The following is a 25,364-nucleotide window of genomic DNA, read 5'->3' on the forward strand; positions in this document are numbered from 1 at the left end:
GGGACACTGCAGTGCATAGAGAGCTGGGCCTTGAGTCAGGAAGACCTGAGTTCAAATCTGCCCTCAGACATTTCCTAGCTATGTGACCTTGGGCAAGTCACTTCACCTCTGTCTGACTCAGTGTCCTTAACTGTAAAGTAAGGAGAATAACAGCACCTACTACCCAGAGTTGTGTGAGGATCGAACAAGATGTTTGTAAATGACTTATCATGGAGCTTGGCACATGCTTGTTTAATAAATGATTTCTAAAGCTGGGGCCTAAGCCTTGGGGGACAGTCTTACTGATTTTTCTTACTTGGTCCGAATTTCTCTCTGCCTCCTCATCCTCTTTTTCCTTGGGCCTGTTTCCTATCTTCTGGACTCAAATTCTCCCTTTTCAACTCTCCTTTCTGTTCCACCCCCTCTTCATGATAGAATGGCCAGAATGCTGTCCTGGGCATCAATAGGGTGGAGTTCCCATCTGCTTCCCACAGTAGGATCCTGGGCAGGGCATTGCTCTCTGGGCCTCAGTTTCCTCTTCTGCCAAATGAAGGCATTGGACCAGATGCTTGTTGGCAGAGGTCAGAGGTGATTCTTCTGTCTCTATGTGAGAGCCTTCCCAGTGCTGCCCTTCTCTCCTCCAAGGTCCCTCCTTTGATGTCTCTGACCTTTGATATGTTCTCTTCTGCTTGAGGGCAGGAATTGTCTGGCCAGTAGTAGGGCCAGAACTTATTGTTGAACTGAATTGAATTAGTTTTGATCTGGAGGGCTGTCTTTAGGGGAAGAGTGTGGCATAATGCCTAGAGAACTGAACTTGGAGCCAGGAAGACCTGGGGGGATTTCTCTTTATGCTATGAGGCTTGGTTTTATTGGGCACATGAATTCCAGGTGCTATCCAGATGGAAGGGGCCAGTATAGCTGGGATGGTGGAGTCAGGAGCCATAAAGATCTCCATGGGCTGAAACCAATAAAATGAAAGTCCATAAATAGAAGGACTTATTAATAGGACCACTCCCATTGACTGTACAAATGGTGGCCAATATCATTAGGCCCCATTCCACATGGTGTCGGTCCTCATGACAATTGCCAAAGGATGTAGGAAAGGTATTATTGTTCTATGATCCCCATTTAAAAGATAAGAAAATGGAGGCTCCGAGAGGGTGCCAGTGACTGCTGGCCCCATTGTGTTCAAGATTATGGATGATAACCAGAAGAGAGGCTCCCATTTCTGTGGTATTTGATGACTCACTAAGTGCTCTTCTCATAATGACTCCATGAAACAGGTAGTGGTAGTAGAATTATTCCCATTTTACAGATGAGGGAATTGAGTCTTGGGGAAGAAAAATGAATTTGCCCACTGTCACATAGTTAGGAAATATCAGCGTCTGGACTAGAATTCAGGTGTTGTAACTCCAAGGTAAAGGGGACTGGACTATTCCTCATGATACATCTTCCCTCCCCCTTCTGGGGCTTAAAGTATGGTGGTCTGAGAGACCTGGATTAGATCCATCCCCAGATGCTTCCTTGGGATGTGACTCTTAAGCCTAGCATTTCCCATGATGCCTGCCATATTTGGAACACTCAATAAATGCTTGTTAGATGACCATCTTAACTTCTCCATACCTTAGTTTGCTCATCTGTAAGATGGAGTTGTGGTGAGGATTAGAACCTTATGGGGCTCCATAAACACTAGTCATAGACCCAGAGGTCCTTGTGTTCTGGGGTTCCTAAGAAGGCGAGAGTGGAGTGGGAGAGTACAGCATGGACCATGCCTCTCCCCCCCATCTGCCTTGGGTTGGCTTTGGGTCCTGATACCCTCTTTCTTCCAGCATGCCTCTGGATGGGAAGCACCAAGTGTGGGAGCATGATGTCATCCCCCTCCTGGTGATGCTGCTCGATGACCCCAGTTTAGAAGTGAAGGGCAATGCCGCTGGGGCGCTGATGTTTGCAGCAGTGACTACTGAAGGTCAGAGGGCCAGTACTATGGGGGGCAGTTTGAGGTCTAAGGCTGGAGGGAGAGGGAGCCCATCTTAGAGTCCTCTTTGGAAAGCTGTTTAAAATGTCCTCCATCCTTGAGGTGCTCTTTGGAAAGCTGTTTAAAATGTCCTCCATCCTTGAGGAGAGGTGGCTGACTACAGACTGGCTGGGGTTAGTCTCCTACAAGGAGCTGGCAAATATCCTACAAAGCCTGATGGAAGTGGGATTCTTGTCATTTCATAGCAGAGGGCAAACGGCACCATGGTGTGGTTTATGTTGGTCCAGTGCTTCTTCATGAGGAGTTCCCAATTCTAATGAGGCCATAAATCCAATTAAAAACATACATGCACATGCACACACAACCCATGAGATGAAGAAGCAGGCTTGGAGGAAGGTGAGGTGATTTACCCAAGACCAACAGCTGGTCAGTTACTTCTTGATCTTATCATCGCTGCCAGTTAATTATGTCAGGCTGCATTGGGGGAGAAGGTGGTGGAAGTTTTCTCTCCTTCTGCATGAGCTCCCTCCTTGTTCTCCATCCCTGGGGAGGTGGGAGGAGCCTGGACTGACAACAGAAGGATATGGATCCTTTCCTGAGTTCTGCTGCTCACTGTCACCTCTGGAGCTCTGGGTCACTCATACCTTCCCTCTTTCCTCTTTCCTCCTCTGGAAGATGAAGGCTTTGGAACAAATAAACTCTACCATGCCTTCCAGCTCTAAATCATTGTTCCTGTCTTCATGACCCATAAATTCTAACTCAAATTCTAGCTCTGATCTGTGTCTACTGGCCCTGCTGGAAACTGGGTCCCACCCTGTGCCTGATGTGTTACCATTTGGAATTCTTTCCTTGGGATTCTGTGTACTCTTCAGGGTCTTTCAGAGTCCTTCATTAACACATGCCATTGGGAGGAAGAATCTGGGGAGTTGTCAACCACTTATGCCTTTTAGCAGCTCAATTGGTAGTCCCCCTTGGGCAAGATGCTTTGTGCCTCCTGGAGGAACAGGGCATTTGAGGTGAGAGAGTAGGATGTGGGAGAACCCTAAAGAGCAAGGTGCCCAACACTTCCATTTTGCTTTGTGCAGCCTCCAGAGACTCCCCCTAAACAGATTTTACTGTCCTCAGAGTGGCATTGTAGATCTTTTTAGGATAATTGACCCCTCTCAAACTTTTGGGAGGAGATTTGGCTACCATCACAGGAGGAAACCCAGGAATGAACCCCACCACTCCCTCCACTCCAGATTCTCCAGTGATTCCTGACCCCATTTTTAACCATCATTGTCCATGGTCCAGGGCCTCTGAAAGGTGAGCTAAGAAGGACACAGAAGGCACCCCAGTGAAATAGCTAGACGCCACTGTCATTGTCCTGAACCCAAATCTTTAATGTGGGTTCATGAGACCAAGGTGGAGTTGAATTGCCAGTGAGAAGACATCTGTCAATGTCTTCTCTTCTGTTCTGGAGAGAACTTAGGAAATCCCAATGTTGTGATAATATTTTCAGGCCTATGCATGTCTCTCTGTATGTTTGTCTCTGTGTCTGTACATCTCTGTTTCTGGACATCTGTGGGGATGTATCTCTTCACATACCTATATGCGGTGTGTATCTGTTTGTGCTTTGGGTGTATTTCTGTATGTCCCCAGTATCTTTGTCTTTTTGGACCCTGAGTATGTATGTTTCTGTATCTCTATGGGTCTACATGTTTACATGAGTGTGTCTGTGTGTATCTGCATGGTTCTGAGCCAGTTTGGGAACACACCTGTGTGTTGATTGATTTTCCTGGGTGTGCAGGTAAATAGGCTGCCCTGGAAGCTAAAGAAATCCCTCCATTGCTGAAAATGTTGGAGATTAGAAAGAGGAAGCCTTGCTTGTGTGCCTTTAAGGCAGTCGCTATGCTGGCTGACCCCCCTACCCTTCCCCTGCCCCAGAAACCCTGCCATATTTGTCAAGGAATTGGATAAGTTTGAGGATCTGCTAATGGAGTGGGACCCAGACTGGACTGGAACAGGCCAAATGACAAGCAAGGTCATCCTGTGGAAGTCCTGAGACTTGGCCTCTGGGACCACAGATTTTCTTTCTCTTCTTTTAAATGATAATATTTTGTTTTTTCCAATTACATATGAAGGCAATTTTTAACATCTATTAAAAAAATTTGAGTTTCATATTATCTCCCTCTCTCACCACCCCCTACCTAAGACAGCAATTAAATATAGGTTATGTATATGTAACTGCGTAAAACATATTTCCATATTGTGTTGTGAAAGAAGAAACAGACCAAAAGAAAAGAAACATGAAAATAATAAAGAAAATGAAAATAGTGTGCTTTAATCTGCATTCAGATTCCATCAGTTCTTTGAATGTGGCTAGCATTTTCCATCATGAATCCTTTGGAATTGTTTTGGAGCACTGTATTGCTGAAAAGAGCTAAGTCATTCATTGCCCAGTTGTATACAGTGTCTTCTGGTTCTGCTCACTTCCCTTTGCATCAGTTCATATAAGTCTTCCTAGGTTTTTTGAAATTAGCCTGCTCATCATTTCTTATAGCACAATGATATTCCATTATTATCATATACCACAGCTTATTCTGCCATTCCCCAGTTGGTGGGAATCCCTTTGATTTCTAATTCTTAGCCACTACAAAAGAGCTGGTATAAATATTTTTGTACAAATATGTCCTTTTCCCTTTTCTTGGGTGTCTTTGGGATATAGACCTAGCAGTGGTATGGCTGGATCAACAGGTATGCACATTTTTGTAGCCCTTTGGGCATAGTTCTAAATTGCTCTCCAGAATGGTTGAATCAGTTCACAACTCCTCCAGCAATGCATTAGTGTTCAACTTTTCCCACACCTTCTCCATCAGCTGTGGTCTTTTCATCAGGTAGTCTTAGAAGGCTTTTTTTCTAGGTCCATTCCCTATCACCACGCTGTCTGTAGGATATTGTGAAGTGTTGCAGTATGGAATCACATACTATTAAGGCCTCAGTTGTGTTATAAAGGATTAGGAATTAATGTTCTAACAGTGTTTTTGGGCTGATGTTCTTAAGCTCCCTTCATACCCTAGAATCAAGGACCATATCAAGGGAGGGTTTGTATTTACTTGCTCAATGGGCTCAGAACAAAATGAGAATGTCTCTTGGTTTGTCTGGACTGAATCACGAGAGGGAAGCTGTATGTTTACCTTGGAGCAGAACCTTTAGTTTTCTAGGAAAAGAATCATGTCCAAGGATTCACCCTAAACATTAATGAAACTGCTGCTCTGATAGAGCAAAAATGAAAACCCCAGACTTGAGCTATGTACTTTTGTTCTATCATGCTGTGGGACACCGTCCTATTTCAGACTGCTATCAAATGGAAGTATATGCTTGCTTGGGTCAGAGACAATACCACTTAGCAGGGGAAATTTGATCCACTTGGACCTTTCTCTCTCAGAGCAGAAGTGCTTATGTATCTGTCTGACAGATTTGGCCTTTCCTCTTAAGGGGTCATATTTCATCTGGAGTCAGCAAGACCGGATTATTCTACTCAGAAAAAACTCCTGGGGCATTTCATAATTGCCCCATGTGTCTGGGTGGTTGGCCACCAAGTTTTTCTGTGAGGATCATTTCAGGGCAGTGTTGGCTTCTCTAGGTGCTGGAATTGGAGTCTTTCCAAATCACTAAACTGTGGGAGAAAAGACCTTCTACTTTGTGTTTTGACCCAAGTCTTTTGGGCCTACTGAGGTGTCTGTCGATGCATGTGTATCTGTTCATATCCATCTCTGAGGCCACCAATGTGTTACACACTGTTGGGTCCAATCCATGCCAAGATATATGTAATTTCCTGGTCTGGGGTTAATCCAGTTTCACTGTGGCTGGACCAGATCTGCTCCCAAAGTCAGCAGGATTGGCCCAGAGCTGTGACCTATGAAGGGGACATTTTCCTTACTTTCTTTTTGAGCATTGGACTAGTCTAAGATTAAGTCAGACTCGTCTCATGGTGCTAGTTAGTTTTTTTTTTGTTATTTGTCCTTCGTTCTCAAACCAGAGAGGTGATGCCATGACTTCCAAGTGAATTGGGTTTAAGTGAGGGAGGGCTGTGCAAGGTCACCAGCTTCACTTTCTCCTCTGGAGCTATCTGGGTCCAGTGGGCAGATATTGATTGGGACAACTGGAGATGACCCCAGTACCTAGTTAGTAAGCACACACTTAACTGCTCCCATCCCTTTAGGGTATCCCATCAGCTTTGTGGCTCTCCAGCTGCTTTATAAATAGCAAATTGAACCTAATTGAAGTGATAAGTTTGGTTTCCTCACCACTCTGTTTGTTGGTGGCTTGTGTGGTGTATGTGACTCATTCTGTGTTTTGATGTGGACTGATTGCGCCTGACTAAACAGGAAAGATCTGTAAGAATGCTACAGCCATCAGTGCTGCTGGAATAAGACCAGCCCCCTGTTGTTTGGGTGAGGCTTATCCTGGGGTCTTGTTTGGAAGGCTGGGTGCCCAGAGCAAGTGGGAACAGAGTCAGCCTCCTTCAGGTCAGTGAGCTTTGAGGCCCAGTTTCTCCTCACTCAGGTCAAGTACAGTCAGAATGAAGTCTCCAATGTCATCGTTTGGAGGAGCCTCCAGGATGGGAAACAGAGCAGTTTCAGGAGAGGCAAGAATCTCATATTTTACCACTTTAGGCCTGAATGCTTTTTGACTCATAAACCAGTGGAAGAGAGGTCGCTGGAATGAGCAGCACACACAGGAGGATGCTTTAAGCTTGAAAAGATGTCTGGGTATGTGGTTGGCTGGCTGCTGGCACAGAAGTGATGATTTTGTCCTTGGTGTATGTCTCTGATGAAATCTATTCATTAAAAAGGTCTTCAGTCCCTCACAGAATAAAGTCAGTTTTAGAAACTTTTTACCCATGGCTTCCAACATGGAGAAGCCTCTGAGGCCACTTGTAGTCACATCTGGTGCCTAAGATCCCCATCCTGTAAGGATTGCTCTCCTCTCCCTTTGTTTCCTTCTCTTCATCTTAGAGAGAGAAGTTTGTCTCCTTCCCTCTTAGGAAATAGTTCTGAGGAAAGGCAGTGCCCTGGGTCAATGGGAGCCAGACATGTTGGAGGAGAGAAGGAGGAAGAGCTTGACCTACTCCACCATTCAGCATGATTTAGTGGAATAGAATTTTCTGGTTAATTAGAAGCAAAGTCACCCCAAGGAATGAGAAAGAAACATTGGTTTTTGAAAGCATTTTTCTCCTCATTGGTTTCTTGAACCTCTTTTGCCAATTGAGTTAGCCTATTTTTCAAGGTGTTATTTTCTTCAACATTTTTTTGAGTCTCCTGTAGCAGGGTGCTGACCTGCTGTTCATGCTTTGACTTCATGTCTCTCATTTCTCTTCCCAGCTTTTCCTCCACCTCTCTAACTTGATTTTCAAAATTCTTTTTTTTTTGTTCCTAATAGAGTGATTTTCTTTTTTTTTTAATTTTATTTTTATTTTTTAATGTTTAACAATCACTGCCATACAATTGAGATTTTATCCCCCCCCACCTACCCCCCACTACCCCGCTCCCTCCCCGCGACTGCATACAATTCTGTATAGATTCTACATATACTTTCCTATTGAGTATATTTTCACTATAGTCATGCTATGTAGTCAGACTAAAATAAATGAAAGAAATCGTATAACAAATCAGAACATGATATACAAACACATACACATACACAAACATGATCTGCTACATTTTGTGAGTGACTTCCATATTTCTTTCTCTGAGTGTGGAAGGCATCTTGCCTTGAGAACCACCTTTGGGATTTTTTTTTTTTATAAGAAGTTTTTGCGTTATTACAAAAATCCAAGTCTACCAGAAAAAACTCTCACACACTGTGGTCGTTGCTGTGCACAAAGTTCTCCTGGTTCTGCTCCTTTCACTCAGCATCAGGTCATATAGGTCCTTCCAGGCCTCTCTGAAGTCTTCTTGTTCATCATTTCTTATGGCACAATAGTACTCCATTACATTCATATACCATAGTTTATTCAGCCATTCCCCAATTGATGGACATCCCCTTGACTTCCAGTTTTTGGCAACTACATAGAGTGCTGCTATAAATATTTTTGTACATGTGGGACCCTTTCCCATTTTTATGATCTCTTGGGGATATAGTTCTAGTAGCGATATTGCTGGGTCAAAGGGTATGCACATTTTTGTAGCCCTTTGGGCATAGTTCCAAATTGCTCTCCAGAATGGTTGGATGCGCTCGCAGCTCCACTAACAATGAATTAGTGTTCCAACTCTCCCACATCCTCTCCAGCATTTATCATTTTCTTGTTCTGTCATGTTTGCCAATCTTATAGGTGTGATGTGGTACCTCAGAGTTGTTGTGATTTGCATCTCTCTAATCAATAGTGATTTAGAGCATTTTTTCATATGATTATAGATAGCTTTAATTTCTTCCTCTGAAAATTGCCTGTTCATATCCTTTGACCATTTATCAATTGGGGAATGACTTGCATGATTATACATTTGGGTCAGTTCTCTATATATTCTAGAAATGAGGCCTTTATCCCCGAGCTTAGCTGTAAAAATTCTTTCCCAATTTACTACATCCCTCCGGATTTTGGTTGCATTGGGTTTGGTTGTGCAAAAACTTCTCAGTTTAATGTAATCAAAATTATCCATTTTGCATTTCATAATGCTTTCTATCTCTCCTTTAGTAAAGAATTCTTCCCTTCTCCATAGATCTGATAAATACACTATTCCTTGCTTTTCCAGTTTATTCATGGTATCAATCTTTATACCTAAATCATGTACCCATTTGGACTTTATTCTTGTGTACGGTGTCAGGTATGGGTCTATGCCTAATTTCTGCCACACTGTTATCCAGTTTTCCCAGCAATTTTTGTCAAACAATGAGTTCTTATCCCAGAAGCTGGGGTCCTTGGGTTTATCAAACAGAAGGTTGCTATATTCCTTGCCTACTGCATCTTGAGTGCCAAGTCTATTCCACTTGTCTACCTCTCTGTTTCTTAGCCAATACCAAGTGGTTTTGATAATTGCTGCTTTATAGTACAGTTTGAGGTCTGGTAGCGCTAGGCCACCTTCCCAAGCATTTCTTTTCATTAGTCCCTTTGATATTCTGGACCTTTTGTTTTTCCAAATGAATTTTGATATTATTTTATCCAGCTCTAGAAAGTAATTGTCTGATAGTTTAATTGGTATGGCACTAAATAAGTATATTAATTTAGGTAGAATTGTCATTTTTATTATATTAGCACGGCCTACCCATGAGCAACTAATGTTTTTCCACTTACTTAAATCTGACTTTATTTGTGCAAAAAGTGTCTTGTAATTGTGTTCATATAATCCCTGGGTTTGTTTTGGCAGGTAGACTCCTAAGTATTTTATACTGTCTACCCTAGCTTTAAATGGGATTTCTCTTTCTATCTCTTGCTGCTGGATTTTGTTGCTAATATATAGGAACGCAGAAGATTTGTGTGGGTTTATTTTGTAACCTGCAACTTTGCCAAAGTTGTTTATTAATTCAAGTAATTTTTTACTTGAATCTCTGGGATTCTCTAGGTAAATCATCATATCATCTGCAAAGAGTGATAACTTAGTTTCTTCTTTGGCTATTCTTATTCCTTGAATATCTTTATCTTGTCTAATTGCTACAGCTAACATTTCTAGTACCATATTGAATAATAGTGATGATAATGGACAACCTTGTTTCACCCCTGATCTTATTGGGAATGCATCTAGCTTTTCCCCATTGCATATAATGCTTGCTGAAGGTTTTAGATAGATACTGCTTATTATTTTATGGAAAGTTCCCTTTATTCCTACATTCTCCAGTGTTTTTAGTAGGAATGGGTGTTGTATTTTGTCAAAAGCTTTTTCTGCATCTATTGAGATAATCATGTGGTTTTTGTTAGCTTTGTTGTTGATGTGATCGATAACGCTAATAGTTTTCCTAATATTGAACCAGCCCTGTAGTCCTGGTATGAATCCTACCTGATCATAATGTATTAATCTCGTGATAAGATGCTGTATTCGTTTTGCTAGAATCTTATTTAAAATTTTTGCATCTATATTCATTAGGGAAATTGGTCTATAATTTTCTTTCTCTGTTTTGTCTCTTCCTGGTTTGGGTATCAAAACCATATTTGTATCATAGAAAGAATTTGGGAGGACTCCTTCTTCCCCAATTTTCAAAAATAGTGTATGTAGTATTGGAATTAACTGTTCTTTAAATGTTTGATAGAATTCACTTGTGAATCCATCTGGCCCTGGAGATTTTTTCCTAGGGAGTTCATTGATGGCTTGTTCAATTTCTTTTTCTGAGATGGGGTTGTTTAAGTATTCAACTTCCTCTTCTGTTAATCTGGGCAATTTGTATTTTTTAAAATATTCATCCATCTCATTTAGATTATCGAATTTGTGGGCATAAAGTTGGGCAAAGTAGTTTCTAATTATTGTTTTAATTTCCTCCTCATTGGAGGTGAGTTCACCCCTTTCATTTTTAATATTAGTAATTTGATTTTCTTCTTTCTTTTTTTAAATCAGATTGACCAAAGGTTTATCAATTTTATTAGTTTTTTCATAAAACCAACTATTGGTTTTATTTATTAATTCAATAGTTTTCTTAATTTCAATTTTATTAATCTCTCCTTTGGTTTTCAGTATTTCTAATTTGGTATTTACTTGGGGATTTTCAATTTGTTCTTTTTCTAGCTTTTTCAACTGCAAGCCTAAGTCATTGATCTCCTCTTTCTCTATTTTATTTATGTAAGCATTCAAAGATATAAAACTTCCCCTAAGAACTGCTTTTGCAGTATCCCATAAGTTTTGGTATGTTGTCTCACTATTGTCATTCTCTTGAATGAAATTGTTGATTGTTTCTATGATTTCTTCTTTAACCCAACCCTTCTTTAGAATTAGATTATTTAGTTTCCAATTGAATTTTGGTTTCTCTTTCCATGGCCTTTTATTACATGTAATTTTTAATGCATTATGATCTGAAAAGGATGCATTGATTATCTCTACCTTTCTGCACTGGATTGTGAGATTTTTATGTCCTAGTACATGGTCAATTTTTGTAAATGTTCCATGTACTGCTGAGAAAAAGGTATATTCCTTTCTATTCCCATTTAATTTTTGTTGGGATTGGAAGTTCAAATCCGTGTGGATGGTCTCGGGCGGGTAAAAGTGGGACTTCTAAATCTTAGAGTCTTACGAGGCCCTCCATGAACAGCGGGGATTCGAGAAGGTCAGACTGAGCTAGCTCGGCTAGCTCGGGTATTTCCGCCTCTCCCTGGGAGATACGTGATGGGTGGAGTCTCCCTGCCCTCGAGGTCGTCCCGGATCTGGGCACACTATTGTTATCTAACAGCACGGTATTCAGATGCAAACTGTGTGGCTGAAGGTTAAGTAGGATTGAGGAAGCCTGAAAGCTCTCTTAGCACGTGAGGAGCCAAGAGGACAGTAGGCTCCGCTTTTCTTCTTTCCTCTCTCCCCTCCCCCTCTCTCCCCGCTTGTACTTCTACTTCCAATCCCTTAAGATCCTAGCCTCCTTAGGAAATCTCCCCCTCTTCCTCCTAAGGAAGACCGCTCCCTGCACTTGTAACTAGACCCTGAAATAAAGCTCAACCCTTGTTCGACTCTGGAATGTCCTTTCTCTCATATGAGCATCCGGTTTTGGCAAACCGAAGACCTCGGAGGTGAGGTAAGAAGACTCGGGTAGCCCACACAGGCCTCTAGGCCTGGCAAATTTTCTCCAAAGATCTATCATATCTACCTTATCCAGAGTTTTATTTACCTCCTTAACCTCTTTCTTGTTTATTTTGAGGTTAGATTTATCGAGTTCAGAGAGGGGGAGGTTGAGGTCCCCCACTAGTATAGTTTTGCTATCAATTTCTTCCTTCAACTCCCCCAACCTCTCCTCTAAGAATCTGGATGCTATACCACTTGGAGCATACATGTTTAGTAATGATATTGCTTCATTGTCTATGGTGCCTTTTAGCAGGATATAGTTTCCATCCTTATCCCTTTTGATTAGATCTATTTCTGCTTTTGCTTTGTCTGAGATTAGGATTGCTACTCCTGCCTTTCTTACATGAGCTGAAGCACAATATATTCTGCTCCATCCTTTGACCTTTATCCTATGTGTATCCCCCCATTTCAAATGTGTTTCTTGTAAGCAGCATATTGTTGGATTATGGCTTTTAATCCATTCTGCTATCCGTCTCCGTTTTATGGGAGAGTTCATTCCATTCACATTCACAGTTATGATTACAATCTGTGTATTTCCCTCCAACCTCTTTCCCACCATTTGTGCTTTTAGCTCTCCCGTCTCCCTTCCCCTCCTCAATAATATTCACTTTTCTCCCCCTCCTCCTGCAGCCTTCCCCTCCTTCTTTTAGCCCCCCTCCCTTTTACTCCCCTTTACTCTTATTGCTTCTTTCCTCCCTTTTAGCCACCCTCCCCTTTCTTCCCCCTTCCCCTCCTACTACCTATAGAGCTAGTTAGGATTATCTACTTAAGATTATTGTTCCCTCCTTTGAACAAATCAGATGAGAGTACCTCTCAGACAATGCTCATCTCCCTCCCCTCCTTCCCTCTACTATAGTTTTGTACTTCTTCCTGTGATATAATTTGCCATTTTCTGCTTCCCCCTTTTCACACCTCCTATTTCAATCCCTTCTCATACTTAAATCATATTTTTGACATGACATCATTTACTTTATGCCCGTTCCCTCTACATATATCCCTTTTATCATAATAGCTGCACAGTTCTCAAGATTAACAGGTATCATCTTCCCTTATAGGGAGGTAAACAGTTTGCCCTAATTGAGTAGCAAGTTTTTATTTTTGTTTTTTCCCCTCTGTTTACCTTTTTATGATTCTCTGGAGACCTGCATTTGAAGATCAAATTGTCTATTGAGTTCTGGTGTTTTGGTCAGGAAGCTCTGGAAATCCCTTATTTCGTTGAATGACTTTCTCCTTGCCTGAAATGTTATGCTGAACTTTGCTGGGTAGTTGATCCTTGGTTGAAGTCCCAACTCCTTTGCCTTACGGAATATTGGGTTCCAATTCTTTCGATCTTTTAATGTAGAAGCTGCAAGGTCCTGTGTGATCCTGACTGTGTGTCCTTGATATTTGAATTGTTTCTTTCTGGCTGCTTGTAGTATTTTCTCCTTCACTTGATAGCTCTGGAATTTGGCAACTATATTTCTTGGGGTTTTGAGTTTGGGATCCCTTTCGGGAGGGGAATGGTGGATTCTTTCGATGACTATTTTGCCCTCTGAGTCTAGTACTTCTGGGCAGTTTTCCTTGATGGTTTCCTGGAAGATATTGTCCAGACTCTTTTCTTCATCATGGGTTTCTGGCAGGCCAATAATTCTTAAATTTTCTCTCCTTGATCTATCTTCCAGGTCAGTTGTTTTTCCAATTAAATATTTTACATTTTCTTCTATCTTTTCATTCTTTAGATTTTGTTTGACTGATTCTTGTTGCCTCATTGAGTCATTAGTTTCTACTTGCCCAATTCTAATCTTCATCATATTGTTTTCTTCAGTTAGCTTTTGCATCTCCTTTTCCATCTGACCAATTTTTCCCTTTAAGGAGCTATTTTCTCCATTTAATTTTTGTACTTCTTTTTCCATTCGACCAATTTTCCCAGTTAGATTTTGGGTTTCCTTTTCCATCTGATCTATTTTCCCAGTTAGGTTTTGGGTTTCCTTTTCCATTTGATTAACTCTTCCTTTTAGGGAATTATTCTCTCCAGTTAATTTTTGAACTTCCTTTTCCATTTGTTCAATTTTCCTTTTCAGAGTGATGTTCTCATCAGTGAATTCTTTTTTTATAATTTTAAAATCATTGGCCAGTTTTTCTTTTATATCCTCCTTCAGATGTTCCAGGTAATCTAGTTGTGCCTGCGAGAAATTCATAGTCCCATCTGAGGTTTCAGATGGAAGTACAGTCTCAGCTCTGACCTCTTTGGTGTTTGTGTTTTGGTCCTTATCCCCATAGAAAGATTCTATGGTTTTTTCACTTTTTGTCTGCTTTTTCCGATTCATGATGTTGGCTGAGTGTTGTAGCTTCTGGTTCTTTCAGTCAGAAGATACAGATCTTTTAAATTGAGCTGATGTGTGTCTAGGCTAAAAGCAGGCTTTTTTTTTTTTTTTGTTGTTGTTGTTGTTTCCCAGATCAACCCTGGGGTTAGCTTGTTAGGTGTGTGGGAGGGGTGGTCTGGTCTCAGGAGATCTCCTCAGCTGACCTGAGGCAAAGGCAAGGTCAGGGGATGGTGATCCCAGCTTCCCTTTTGTCTTCCCTTTTCCCCTGAAGGGCTGGGGCACGCCTAGAAGCTAATGCGTGTTCCCGCCCCTCCTGGGGCTTGTCTCCCGTCTCTGAGGCTTGCCTGGGTCTCAGTGCGAATTTTCTCTGCCCTGGGTCATCTGTCCTTCCAGATCGCCTCCGCCACAGTAGGAAGAATCCCCCTTTGCTATTTTTCTAGCCTCTGGTGTTATGAGACTATTTGCCCCCTTCTGCTGTTCCCGCTGATCCAGAATTTATCTGGGGAAGAATTTGATGGTTTTTTCACGGTCATCAGGGGGGAGGGGAGAGCATTTACTGATCACTCCGCCATCCTAGCTCCCGGAAGTTCCAATAGGTGACTTACCGAAGTTTAGTCTTCAGGCTGAAGGTTTCAAGGGCTGCTGCGCTGATGTCTGGCGCTCAGTGGCTCTCACCGGCTCAGTTTGGTTTGTCTCCTGCTCCGCTGGTTTCGCCCACCACTCTCAGGCTTCTCAGGTCCCTTCCGCCCTGCTGCGCTGACCACGCTGAGCTGTGCGCTGGGGGCTTATCCCCGCGGAACAGATCCTTCCCGTGGACCTTCCAGTCTAACCTGGGCTCCAAATCTGTCAAAGTCTGTCACCCACTGGATTCTACACCTCCAAAGTCTGGTCAGATTCTCCTTTCAGAGATATCCAGAGGAGTTTTTCCAGGAGCTTGGGTGAGTCGTTGCTTTCACTCTGCCATCTTGGCTCTGCCCCCCCAAAATTCTTTTTGAGCTCTTCCATGGCCTGAGCCCATTGGGTGGGCTGGGACACAGAAGCCTTGATTTCTGTGTCTTTGCCTGATGGTAAGCATTGTTCTTCCTCATCAGAAAGGAAGGGAGGAAATGCCTGTTCACCAAGAAAGTAACCTTCTATAGTCTTATTTCTTTTCCCTTTTCTGGGCATTTTCCCAGCCAGTGACTTGACCTCTGAATGTTCTCCTCACACCCACCTCGCCTCCTGATCCTCCCAGCCAACGTTTGGGGTCTGAGATTCAAATGCTGCTTCCAGCCTTAGGGCTTTTGGTGGGGGCAGGGCTGCTATTCAGTGTGAGATTAAGTTCAGGTGCTCAGGTGGGGGCAGGGCCGCCTCTCAGGCTCAGTTCCCTCAGGGGGTTTATGCAGAGACCTTCAACAATGGATCCAGGCTCCTGCCTGCTTGGGGAGCCCTGGTCTGCTCCGTCTCCACTGCTGCCTCCCGAGGGGGCCTGAATTATGGGGGCACCCCACTCCCCTCTCGACCCGCCAAAGAGACCCTCTCACCGACCCCCGTCACCTGTGGGTGGAGGGACTTGTGCGGCCGCTGGAGATCCCATCCCTGAAGCCTGCTTGGATCCGTTCCTCTCGGTGCCGTGGCTGCGGCCGCAGCAGATCTGGGCTGGGCTCCGCATCTGCAGCGTGACGGACCTTTTGCGAGAGGTTTGCAGGTCCCTCTGGAACAGAAATCTCCTTCACTCCACTATTCTGTGGCCTCACTGCTCCAGAATTCGCTGTGAGTTACTTTATACAAATGTTCTATGGGTTGTGGGTTTGGAGCTATGTGTATTTGCGTCTTTCTACTCTGCCATCTTGGCTCCGCCCCCCGAGAAAGAAACATTGGAAGGAAGCGTGTCATTGCAGGTAAGAAAACGGATTTATAACGGCAAAAAGGCTCTGCACCTGGATGTTTCCCTTCTTGTCTTGTTGAGTTGTTTCAGTTGTGTTTGGCTCTTGGTGACCTCATTTGGCAAAGATGCTGAAGTGGTTCACCATTTCCTTCGCCAGCTCATTATACAGATGAGGAAACTGAGGAAAACAGGGTTAAGTGACATGCCCAAGGTCACACAGCTAGAAAGTGTTTGAGGCTGAATTAGAACTCAGGTCTCCCTGACTCCAGGATGGGCACTCTGTCCCTTGCTCCCTGCCCTGCTATATATATCCCTTCTTATCATCTAGTAACAAAATTCTGTAATAGGTTTGAGGAATTTTGCCTGAAGAATGCTCCATGTGCTGCCCAAAGGGAAGTTAGTAGTTTGTGCTCCATAGGTGAAGCATTCAGATGTGAACATGGTACTGGACCGGACTGAGAAAATTGTGCTGATTTGCAAAAGAGACAGATTTGGGGGGTGGGTGAGGGGAAGAACTAGAAGCAGCACCATATGTCTGAAAGTGGAGAAGCATTAGGTTAACAAATGAACAGTTGTGTGCCCCACAAGGTGGTGAAATCCCAAATCAGCAGAGAGAGAGAGAACAATTAATCTGGGTTAATCAGTCTGGGACTGGGGGGATAAAGGCTGAAATGAAAATGTAGTTGAGGTAGCTCAGTGGAGATGCAAAGCTCTGTGAAGGGGACCCCAGCCCTGGCTGCCTGAAGGCCAGGCAGGGTATGTTACATTTCTCCCCCTCCCCCAGGGACTGTTAAAAGGCTTGAGGGATTTAGGCTTTCTGCCAGTGACTCTAGCTCACCCATGATGTTCCCTGAGTTCTTGGGGTCCTCTGTACCCCAGTGCCATTAAACCACTAACAGTAAGTTTTGCATTTGCAAAGGAATACTTACTTCAAAATGATAATTGTAAATAGGCAGACTTATTCCCCCACATCACCTCAGTCTGTGGGGAGAGGAAGGGGATTAGGTTTACAATTTAGCTCTGTTCCTATAGAGAAAAATCCTCCTGAGGTGGAGTCATCAGGTTCCCTGGCTTCTCCAAGCTGCCTTTCCAGGCTGCCTGGCCACACAGTCCCATCTGCGATCTCCAAGGGCACCGTGGCTCAAACTCACAGGCCCAGTGGGGATTGATACCAGCAGCTGAAACTGAGGACAGAATACACACAATGAAGCCAAACACCTACAGACCCATTTCTTGGAGCCAGGTTAAAAGAGGAGGGAGTAGGGAAGGTATCCCTCCTCCTGGTTCAGTTCAGGACTTCTACACTGTTGGGGACTGTGAGTGATCTTCACCCTCTGGGAGCACACGGGAAAGGGAGGGTCCAATTTAGTCTGGTCAGTTTTAAAGTCAAAGCTCCAGCTTGTTTCAGCTCTGCAGCCAATCAAAGGAACCTCCTGCTGCCTACGTGGGAAGGAAACATTGGGAAGTAGGGTCCCTCCATGGTGGGCAGCTGGGACATGGACAAGGCAAGCTCCACTATACCTCTACTGAAAGATGATACAAAATGTATATGCTTCCCACTCAACCCTTAAGGAATTTATATAGTGTTCCAGAGTCAAAAGAGCAGTGAGGAGAATCTGAGGCATTGGAAAGGAGTGGCCCATTAGCCTAGCTGAAAGGGGCATAGGAAATGCAGATCTCTTTTAGAAACCATCTGGTTTCTCTGAAGAGACAGTTGGAGAGACTTGAGATTTCTCATTATTTTTTATCCACAAAGGCTAGTCAGCTAATGAATATGGGGATATGGCAGAAGCCTTGAGGACTGAGCAACTCCGATTGGTTTAATCATGCGTTTGCTAGATTGTTATCCAGCACAGAGCAGGGCTGCATTCTGGATGATTACCTGTGAGCCAAGGATGTCCTCCTACCTTTTTAGCAATGCCATTAAAAGTGATAAGCCCTCTGTGCCATTTCTGAACCCAACCAGCAGGGATGGCCAAAACTGGGAGATACAAGCATGGAGGATTTCTTCCATGTTGTAGGGGATCCAGAGATGCCTTCACCTGCACTGAAGTTATTAGCTTGGTGGTGAAAAGTTCTTTTATGTTTTATATTTTAGATGGATGTACGATCTAATCATTTGGAGAATGTGTTCTTTAAGAAGGGATTGGACAGGTGTCTGTATTGATCTGCAAAGTGCCTGTAACAATTGATGTATAAACTGACCCCACTGATGACAATCCTGCCATCGCTGCATTTTGGGAGAGAGGAGAGAAAGCCATAGATGCTGGTATTGGTGATGAGAAGTTTGGGATGCTACTGCTATTCCATTCCAGAAACTAAAACTGGAGAAGAAGAAGGTGGGAGGTTGTAAAGGCTGTGCCTGGGATTCTTCTCCTTTTTTTTTTTTTTTTTACGACCCTTTCTTTGGCAGCTTGCTGCTTCTCAAATGCTGCCAGGGTACCGCCGTCTGATTGGCACAAATTAGAGCACCTAGGTGGGAGAGGTAGGTGATTTTATTTCAAGGACTACCCATCCCAATATGGAGAAAACACAAATGCTTAGAGACAGTTGGACTCTTAAGTTGGGGTGCTAAGAACAAGCCACTGAACTTTTAAAAAAATTCTTATTTATTGATGCTCTTGTAAATGGTTCTTTTTTTTTTTTTTTTTGCCTGAGCTATATGATTCACATAGCACTTGGTTGTCTAACTCTAATGCATGTTTTATATAATGTAGCCAATATAGGCCTACAGGGATTCTCTTTGTGACCCCATTTGGTTTTCTTGGTGGAGATGCTGGAGTGGTTTGCTATTTCCTTCTCCAGCTCATTTTACATATGAGGAAACTGAAGCAAATAGGATGAAATGACTTGTCCAGGGTCACACAGCTAACAAATGGCTGAGGTCAGACTTGAACTCAGGTCTCCCTGACTCCGGGTCTGGTGCTCTGTGTACTATGGCATGACCCAGCTGTCCACTACCAACTTCTACTCTTACTGGCAAGTCAGGTTTTCAGAGCAAGACTAGATCTTCCCCTCAGAATTCTAGGGTTAACTTCTCTATCACCTCTACTTCTTCCTTACTACTGGCTGGTTTCCTGTTGTCTGCAAACATACTCGTGTCCCAAATTCAATAAGCTCTTATTTGGTTCATCCAGCTGCCCTCATTATCATCATATAGCTCTCTTCCCTTTTGAACTTTTAAGAGGACCCCAATTAAATCATATCCAGATGGGGTTTGGGAGTATCTTGCCTGATTTATGTAGGAGGTACCTACATGAGAACTTTTCTCTTATTAATGAGAGAAACACTCCAGTCATACAGAGCTTTCTCTGAGTTCCAGAAGCTTTTGAATGCCCACCCATTATGGCCCCACCCAGGGACTCTAGATGATAGCCTCACTCATTGCTGTTGACCTGACAGTATGCATGTCATGAATCAGGAATCTCTTCTGACCCAAGGCCTGGAGATCTCCCTGAAGGCTCTCAGTCTGGGAATGTAGCCACTCACCATGCATCTCCCATGCCTATCACCCTATTAAAAGAGTCTGGATCCTGACTTGGAGACCCATGGGAACCCTGGGGAGGATTCCTGTGGGCTAGGGTAGTCCTCCATGTAAAAAGGGATGGGAGGAAGGACCAACCTCCTGAGAGAGCCTTGTCAATTCACAAATGCACCTGGAATAACACCAGGTATTTTCTATGGAATAGGGAATTTGTGGACTTTCTGGCCTTCACAACCATTTAGTTGCAGGATGCACATAGATTAGAAATGAGGGTGTGGTTGCTGTATAAGACTTGTTGTGTTGGATAAAGAATAGGAAATACACTCTCCATATGACATAATACATTGGAACAATCAGTTGATAGCTTCAGTCTATCCATTTTCAATGGCTGTGGCCAACGAGATTAGATAATTTAGTGACCGGCAGAGCAGAGGCCTAATGGTACCCTTTAAGCTCTGATTGCCCTTTCATCAGACCATCTTGATTCTTAATCCTACTGTTAGGAGACTGAAAGATTGGAGAGTCCAGTATGTTTGAGCCACCAGGCTTTTGTCTCCACCCACTGCCTAGCTTTCTGTACCCTACTAATGTCACTTGCCATGGGCACAGAGCAATGCCTGTCCTCTGTTGTGCAATTCATCATGCCTCTGGAATGGCTCCTCTCTTCATCTAATCATTTTGCTGCAACTGCTGTATTGAAGGTAAAATTCAGAGAGCTTGATATCTTCTGTACCAAACCTTTGAGGCTACAGATCTATGGCAGCCCAGAGTACAAGGTGGGAATGGGATTCTTGAAGTAATGAAAACCGTGCCTAGAATTAGTTTGTGCTCGGCGCAGAAGGGAGGAATGTGGAAGAGATGTAGCACTATGACCTCAATTGTATTATGAAGTATTAGGAATATATGCTGGGATAATGTCTTTGATCTGGGTCTTCTTAACCTCTATTGGCTCCCTAAATTCAAGGATCATCTCAAGATAGGGTATGCATTTAGTTGTTCAAAGTGATCAGAGTCAGTGATTTGATGGAGGGAGTATCCTTTTGTTAACCAAGAGGAATGTCCCTTAGTTTATTGTGGACTGAATCCGGAGAAATAATCCTCATGTTTGTGCTGGACTTGTTGAAAAGAGGGAACCAGGAGGACAGATCATATCCAAGGGTGTACCTCAATTATTGTTAATATCCCCCTAGTATAGACAAAGCAAATAGGGAAACAAACTCAGCACTTAAGCTTCTATTATATCTTTCTTTGGAATTCTGATTTTTGATTATTTTCAATGTTAAGTGTGCATTGCACAGGTCAGAGAAGAATGCGTTTAATGGGGAAAGCTGCCCATTTGGACATCACTCTCAAAACAAAAATGTTTACGTATTAATACATTATGTCTGACAGACTTTGGTGAAGATGTGGTACTGAGTTTTTCTCCTACAGAAGGATAATATAATCTTGGTTATAAGCCTTTGTGTTTTGCTTTTTCTGGATTCCTGTGCTTTCTAGAACTCTATAAATAACTCATTTCTTTTCATAAATCTCTTCCTTTCTCATTCTTTCAATCTTCTGGCACACTGAGGCCTGGCTCTCTCCGATGACATTCACCTCCTCTCCCCTTGTCTACAGCCACCCTTTCTAGTACTGGCTACACTTTCCTTTGTATCCTGGTAATTCACTGGTCTTGGGAGGAGGGTTGCCAAAATACTCCTTATTTCCCATGACCACTTCCATATCACCATCATACAACAATGCCTTCTCTTTGGAGGTTCACATCATCAAAATTTATCACCTAATTAGGATCATGGTAGCCATTATCTATCAATGCCTGGGACATTCTCCTTTCTTCTTCCCTCAATGAGTTCACTGCCTGGCTCTTGGTCTTTCTCTCTATCCCAACTCTTGCCTCTCATCCAAAGGAACTTCAACATATATAATGATGCTCTCTTATTTCCAAGTTCCTCAGTCTATTTAGTTTCCATGACCTACTCCTCCACTCCACCTAAATTATACATAGGGTAACTAGGAGGTGCAGTGGATAGAGTACCAGTGCAGGAGTCAGGAGGACCTAAGTTCAAATCTCACCTCAGACACTTGACACTCACTAGCTGTGTGACCTTGAGCAAGTCACTTAACCCCAGTTGCCTCATCCTGGGTCATCTCCAGTCATCCATCTGGTCACTGGATTCAGATGGCTCTGGAGGAGAAGTGAGGCTGGTGACCTGCACAGCCCTCCCTCACGCAAAACAAAGTCAAGTGCAAATCATGTCATTATTTCTCTGATGGCATGGTCTTCTTTGGCAACGAAGGATGAGCACACAAACTATACATTGAGAAAGTCATGCCATTTATTTCTTCATCAGCCACAAGTATTCTACTTCCATGTAGAATATGCATTTTAAAATTTCTTTATCTAAGATCAGAACTTTTTTTTTTACCATTCTCTTTCCCTATGCCTTGATCATCCATAACCCTGTTCATCTTCACCATATCCTTCATTCCTTCCACCATTCCACCACTGTGTCCTTCCATTCCATTCCTGAGTTCTTGGGCCATCCATCACTAGCTGTTCTCTCTTCCCCTTTCTGTCTCAACTGATAAATCAAACTCTTCCATTTCCTCTAATGTCAAGCCCCTTGCCCCTTCATCCTATTTCTAGCTGAACCTTGTCAAATGCCAACCCTGAATTACTCATTCTATCCATTTCCTTCACTCCTATTCATGCCTTGCTGAATGGAATAAAAGGAAATCATGAAACCGTGCTGATTGGGTCCCCCACAAATGTATGTTATACAATCTCAACTGGACCCTCACTGCAGCAAAACAATCCTATTTCTTCCTAATGAATTCCCTACCCTGCTCTTTGCAGTGACTGTTACAAACCCTGTCATTATTTAAGCCTCCCATACATCCACTTCCCCTCACCCTCTGACTGATTCACACTTCATGGAAAAAGCTCATATTCTCTGATGGCTTTATTTTGTCCTCTCTTCATCTCATAAATCTCCACCATCTCTTTCTTCCTTTGCCAAAAGAAAAGATAGCCCTTCTCCTTCCTTGCCAAGACCAAGTCCTCTACAAACACCCTGAATCCTCTGCTCTCCCATCTCCTCCAACACTGTGTCCTTACTGTTATCTCCTCTCTCTCTCTCTCTCTCTCTCTCTCTCTCTCTGTCTCTCTCTCTGTCTTTCTCTCTTTCCCTCTCTCCTCTCTTTCTCTGTATGTCTCTGTGTCTATCTGTCTGTCTCTCTCCAGTCTTTCACTGTCTATTGGTTCCTTTCCAGCTGCCTACAAATATGTTCATCTTCTTCATCATAAATATGAATACATGTACATCTATGTCTACAAATCTACCTCCCTATCTATCTACTTGATCCAACCATTCCTGCCATCTCTTTTGTATATCTCTTCTCCCCTTCAGGAATGCTCTTCCTCCTCATTTCTACTTCTTAGTCCCCTTTGGCTTCCTTCAAGACCGAGCTCAAGTTTTCACCTTCTCACCTTGGTTCCCTCCGAGCTGTCAGCACCTCCCCTTCTGAGATCACCTTCTCTCTACTTGGTTTCTACCTTGTCTGTGGCTGGCTACTTCCATGTTGCCTTTCCCATTAGACTGTGAGCTCCTTGAGGCATGGATAAGTTTTGCTTTTCTCTGTATTTCTGATCCTTAGCACAGTGCACGGTGTGCGTAAGTACCTAGCACATGTTTGTTGGCTGACTGGCTGCTCACAGGAATTATGTTTGATCTGTAAGCTCCACAATTTAATCCCTCCCTTTTCATTTCTATGTGTTTGTAGTGTGTGCTTTCTTCCAGCAGGTGATTGGTGGATTCTCCCTATTTTCCCTTTGCCCTCTAAATCTGGGAAGTTTTGTCATTTCATAAAATGTGGTGTCCAGAATTTTTGTGCTGTTGTGGTTTTTAGGGAGGTGGATACTTTTTAAATGGCCTCTCCTTTGCTTATTTTCTAGGTTAGTTTTTTTAAAAGTAGTTACTGTGTATGTTTTCAATCCTTTGACTTTGTTCCAATATTTCTTTTTGTTTTGTGGAGTTGCTGAGTCCTGATTGCTCTGGGACTGAAGTGACCAAGTGAAGCCTGCCTTCATTTTAACCACTTATCACTCAGGGCTTCTGAATTGTCCTCTCCTGCCTTCCCTGTTGAGGGCCTCACCATCCTCCTAATCCCTCAGACTCTCAACCTAGGAATAAGTGATCCTGGATTCCTCACGGTCTCTCACACCCCATATCTCTGGTCTGGGGCTTCTTTGGGGTGAGGGTATGGGCTCAATGAAATGACTAGATACCATATTCATTGTTCTGCCCAGGCCCCCACCCCCACACTTACTGTGGGAGGGGTGAGACAGAAGATTCAAGTTTGCTTATTTGTGCAGAAAAGTCTTTGGGAGAGTTTAGGCTGGAGTGGCACTTGAGGACCTAGAGGGCCACATGGGGCCTCAAGGCCGCAGGTTCCCCACACCGGTAGGAAATTCTAATGTAGAAAACCTAGACAGACCTGGATGTGCATCTCTCAGTAAATATGTATGCATTGTATGTGTTTTTTAATCTTATGAATTTTTAAAAAAATTTATGATTTTTAAATTTTATTTATGTTTTAAACTTACTTTTTGTGTGTTTGTGTGTATATGTGTCTACATTTGCATCTCCCTACGTTTTTAATTTCCAAGGTGTGTGATGGTTTGTCGCTCTGCATCTGTGTTTTTGTGTGTACATCTGTGCATGTCACATGTACCTTTGTGTCTTTGTGTGTTTGTGTGTCACTCTACATGTATCTGCTTGTATATTTCTGTGCATCTTTGGATATCTGTGTGCGCACCTTGGCTCTGGGTTTGTATCCCTGAGTATTTATATATTGCTTCTTGTGTGTCTGCATATTTGTGAATCAAATCAGTGTATTGGTGTGTTGATGTGTCATGGTATGTGTGTGTGAGTCTTTGTGCTACTGCCTGGGAGCATAAAGAGATTTTGTATCTGTGTGTGTGCACACCGTGTGTTTCTCTTCATTCTTAGGCAAATATGCTGCCCTGGATGCAGGAGCCATCCCGTCTCTGCTGGAATTGTTGGCCATTGATGTAGTCAAGGTGCGCTTGAATGCCATCAAAGCTCTCACCATGCTGGCCGAGGCGCCTGAGGGCCGTCAAGCTCTGCTCAAGGAAGTGCACAGATTCAAGGCGCTGATCCACAGCCAAGTCTTGGCTGTGAGCCGGGCAGCCCAGATTGCTACCAAGGTCATCGAGTGGAAACCCTGAAGTCACAGCCCCCCAGGAAGAGGGACCTGCAAGCCAGGCCAAGCCCTCTCCTTGACACCCCTAATAATGAGTGTGAATGTGTAACCATGGTGCCTCATTCTTTATTCTAGCCACACCCCAAAGAATCTTACATTCATTCTGGGAGGCCTGGAAAGGCAGAGACCCTTAGCCCTAGCTTTCTGACAGTTAGAGCTAACCAAAGGTAGAACCAGGTATGGAGGTGGGAGTGGTTTCCCCAGGACAAGAAGCATTCAGGCCAGTTCCTGGAGGATCACTTGTCAGGCATGTTAGAGAGAAGATTCCTGCTCATGGAGGAGTTAGGATACACTCCCAGGCTCCTGGCCTAGTGCTGGGAGGGACCTGAAATGCTTAGAGGGGAAGGAACTTTCCATACACGAAGTGGATAATGGAACCACATTCTAACACAGATTTCCTGGGCCTCTTTGCACTCCACCTTGATTCCAGCACAGATTCAAATAGCCTGGCTGACAGACACATAGAGAATTGTGGCAATGTGATTTGGAGTGCCTGGAGGGGACTTTGGTGCAGGGCCTTTATTGCAGCTGCCTCCAGAGCCAGAACTCCTAGTCCACTGGGATGCCTCTTGGCTTGACCCTGCAGTGTCTAAGGTAGAGGGAGATGTGACCTGCTTGGCAGATTCTCAGATGATACCAAGTTGGGAGGGACAGCTCATTCCCTAAATGATGGTCAAAATCCAAAAGGAAATTAGCAGATGAGAACAGGGCTGAATCAAAGAAAATGACATCCATTTGG

The 25,364-nt window shown here is 43.4% G+C and overlaps 1 protein-coding gene across 2 annotated transcripts in view; it reads left to right on the forward strand.

The window, feature by feature from the left end:
* Positions 1-24,674, forward strand: part of RSPH14 (radial spoke head 14 homolog) — a 190,742-nt gene extending 166,068 nt beyond the window's left edge. For both annotated transcript variants that reach the window (XM_072599845.1, XM_072599846.1), the window contains exons 6-7: positions 1,809-1,945; positions 24,352-24,674. In XM_072599845.1, coding sequence (XP_072455946.1) covers positions 1,809-1,945; positions 24,352-24,590 — 376 coding nt within the window. In that variant the 3' untranslated portion in view covers positions 24,591-24,674. The remainder of the gene's footprint in view (positions 1-1,808; positions 1,946-24,351) is intronic.
* The last annotated feature ends 690 nt before the right edge of the window (positions 24,675-25,364 follow it).

This window comes from Notamacropus eugenii, chromosome 4, assembly GCF_028372415.1.
Source record: "Notamacropus eugenii isolate mMacEug1 chromosome 4, mMacEug1.pri_v2, whole genome shotgun sequence".
In the NCBI taxonomy this organism is placed as follows: Eukaryota; Metazoa; Chordata; class Mammalia; order Diprotodontia; family Macropodidae; genus Notamacropus; species Notamacropus eugenii.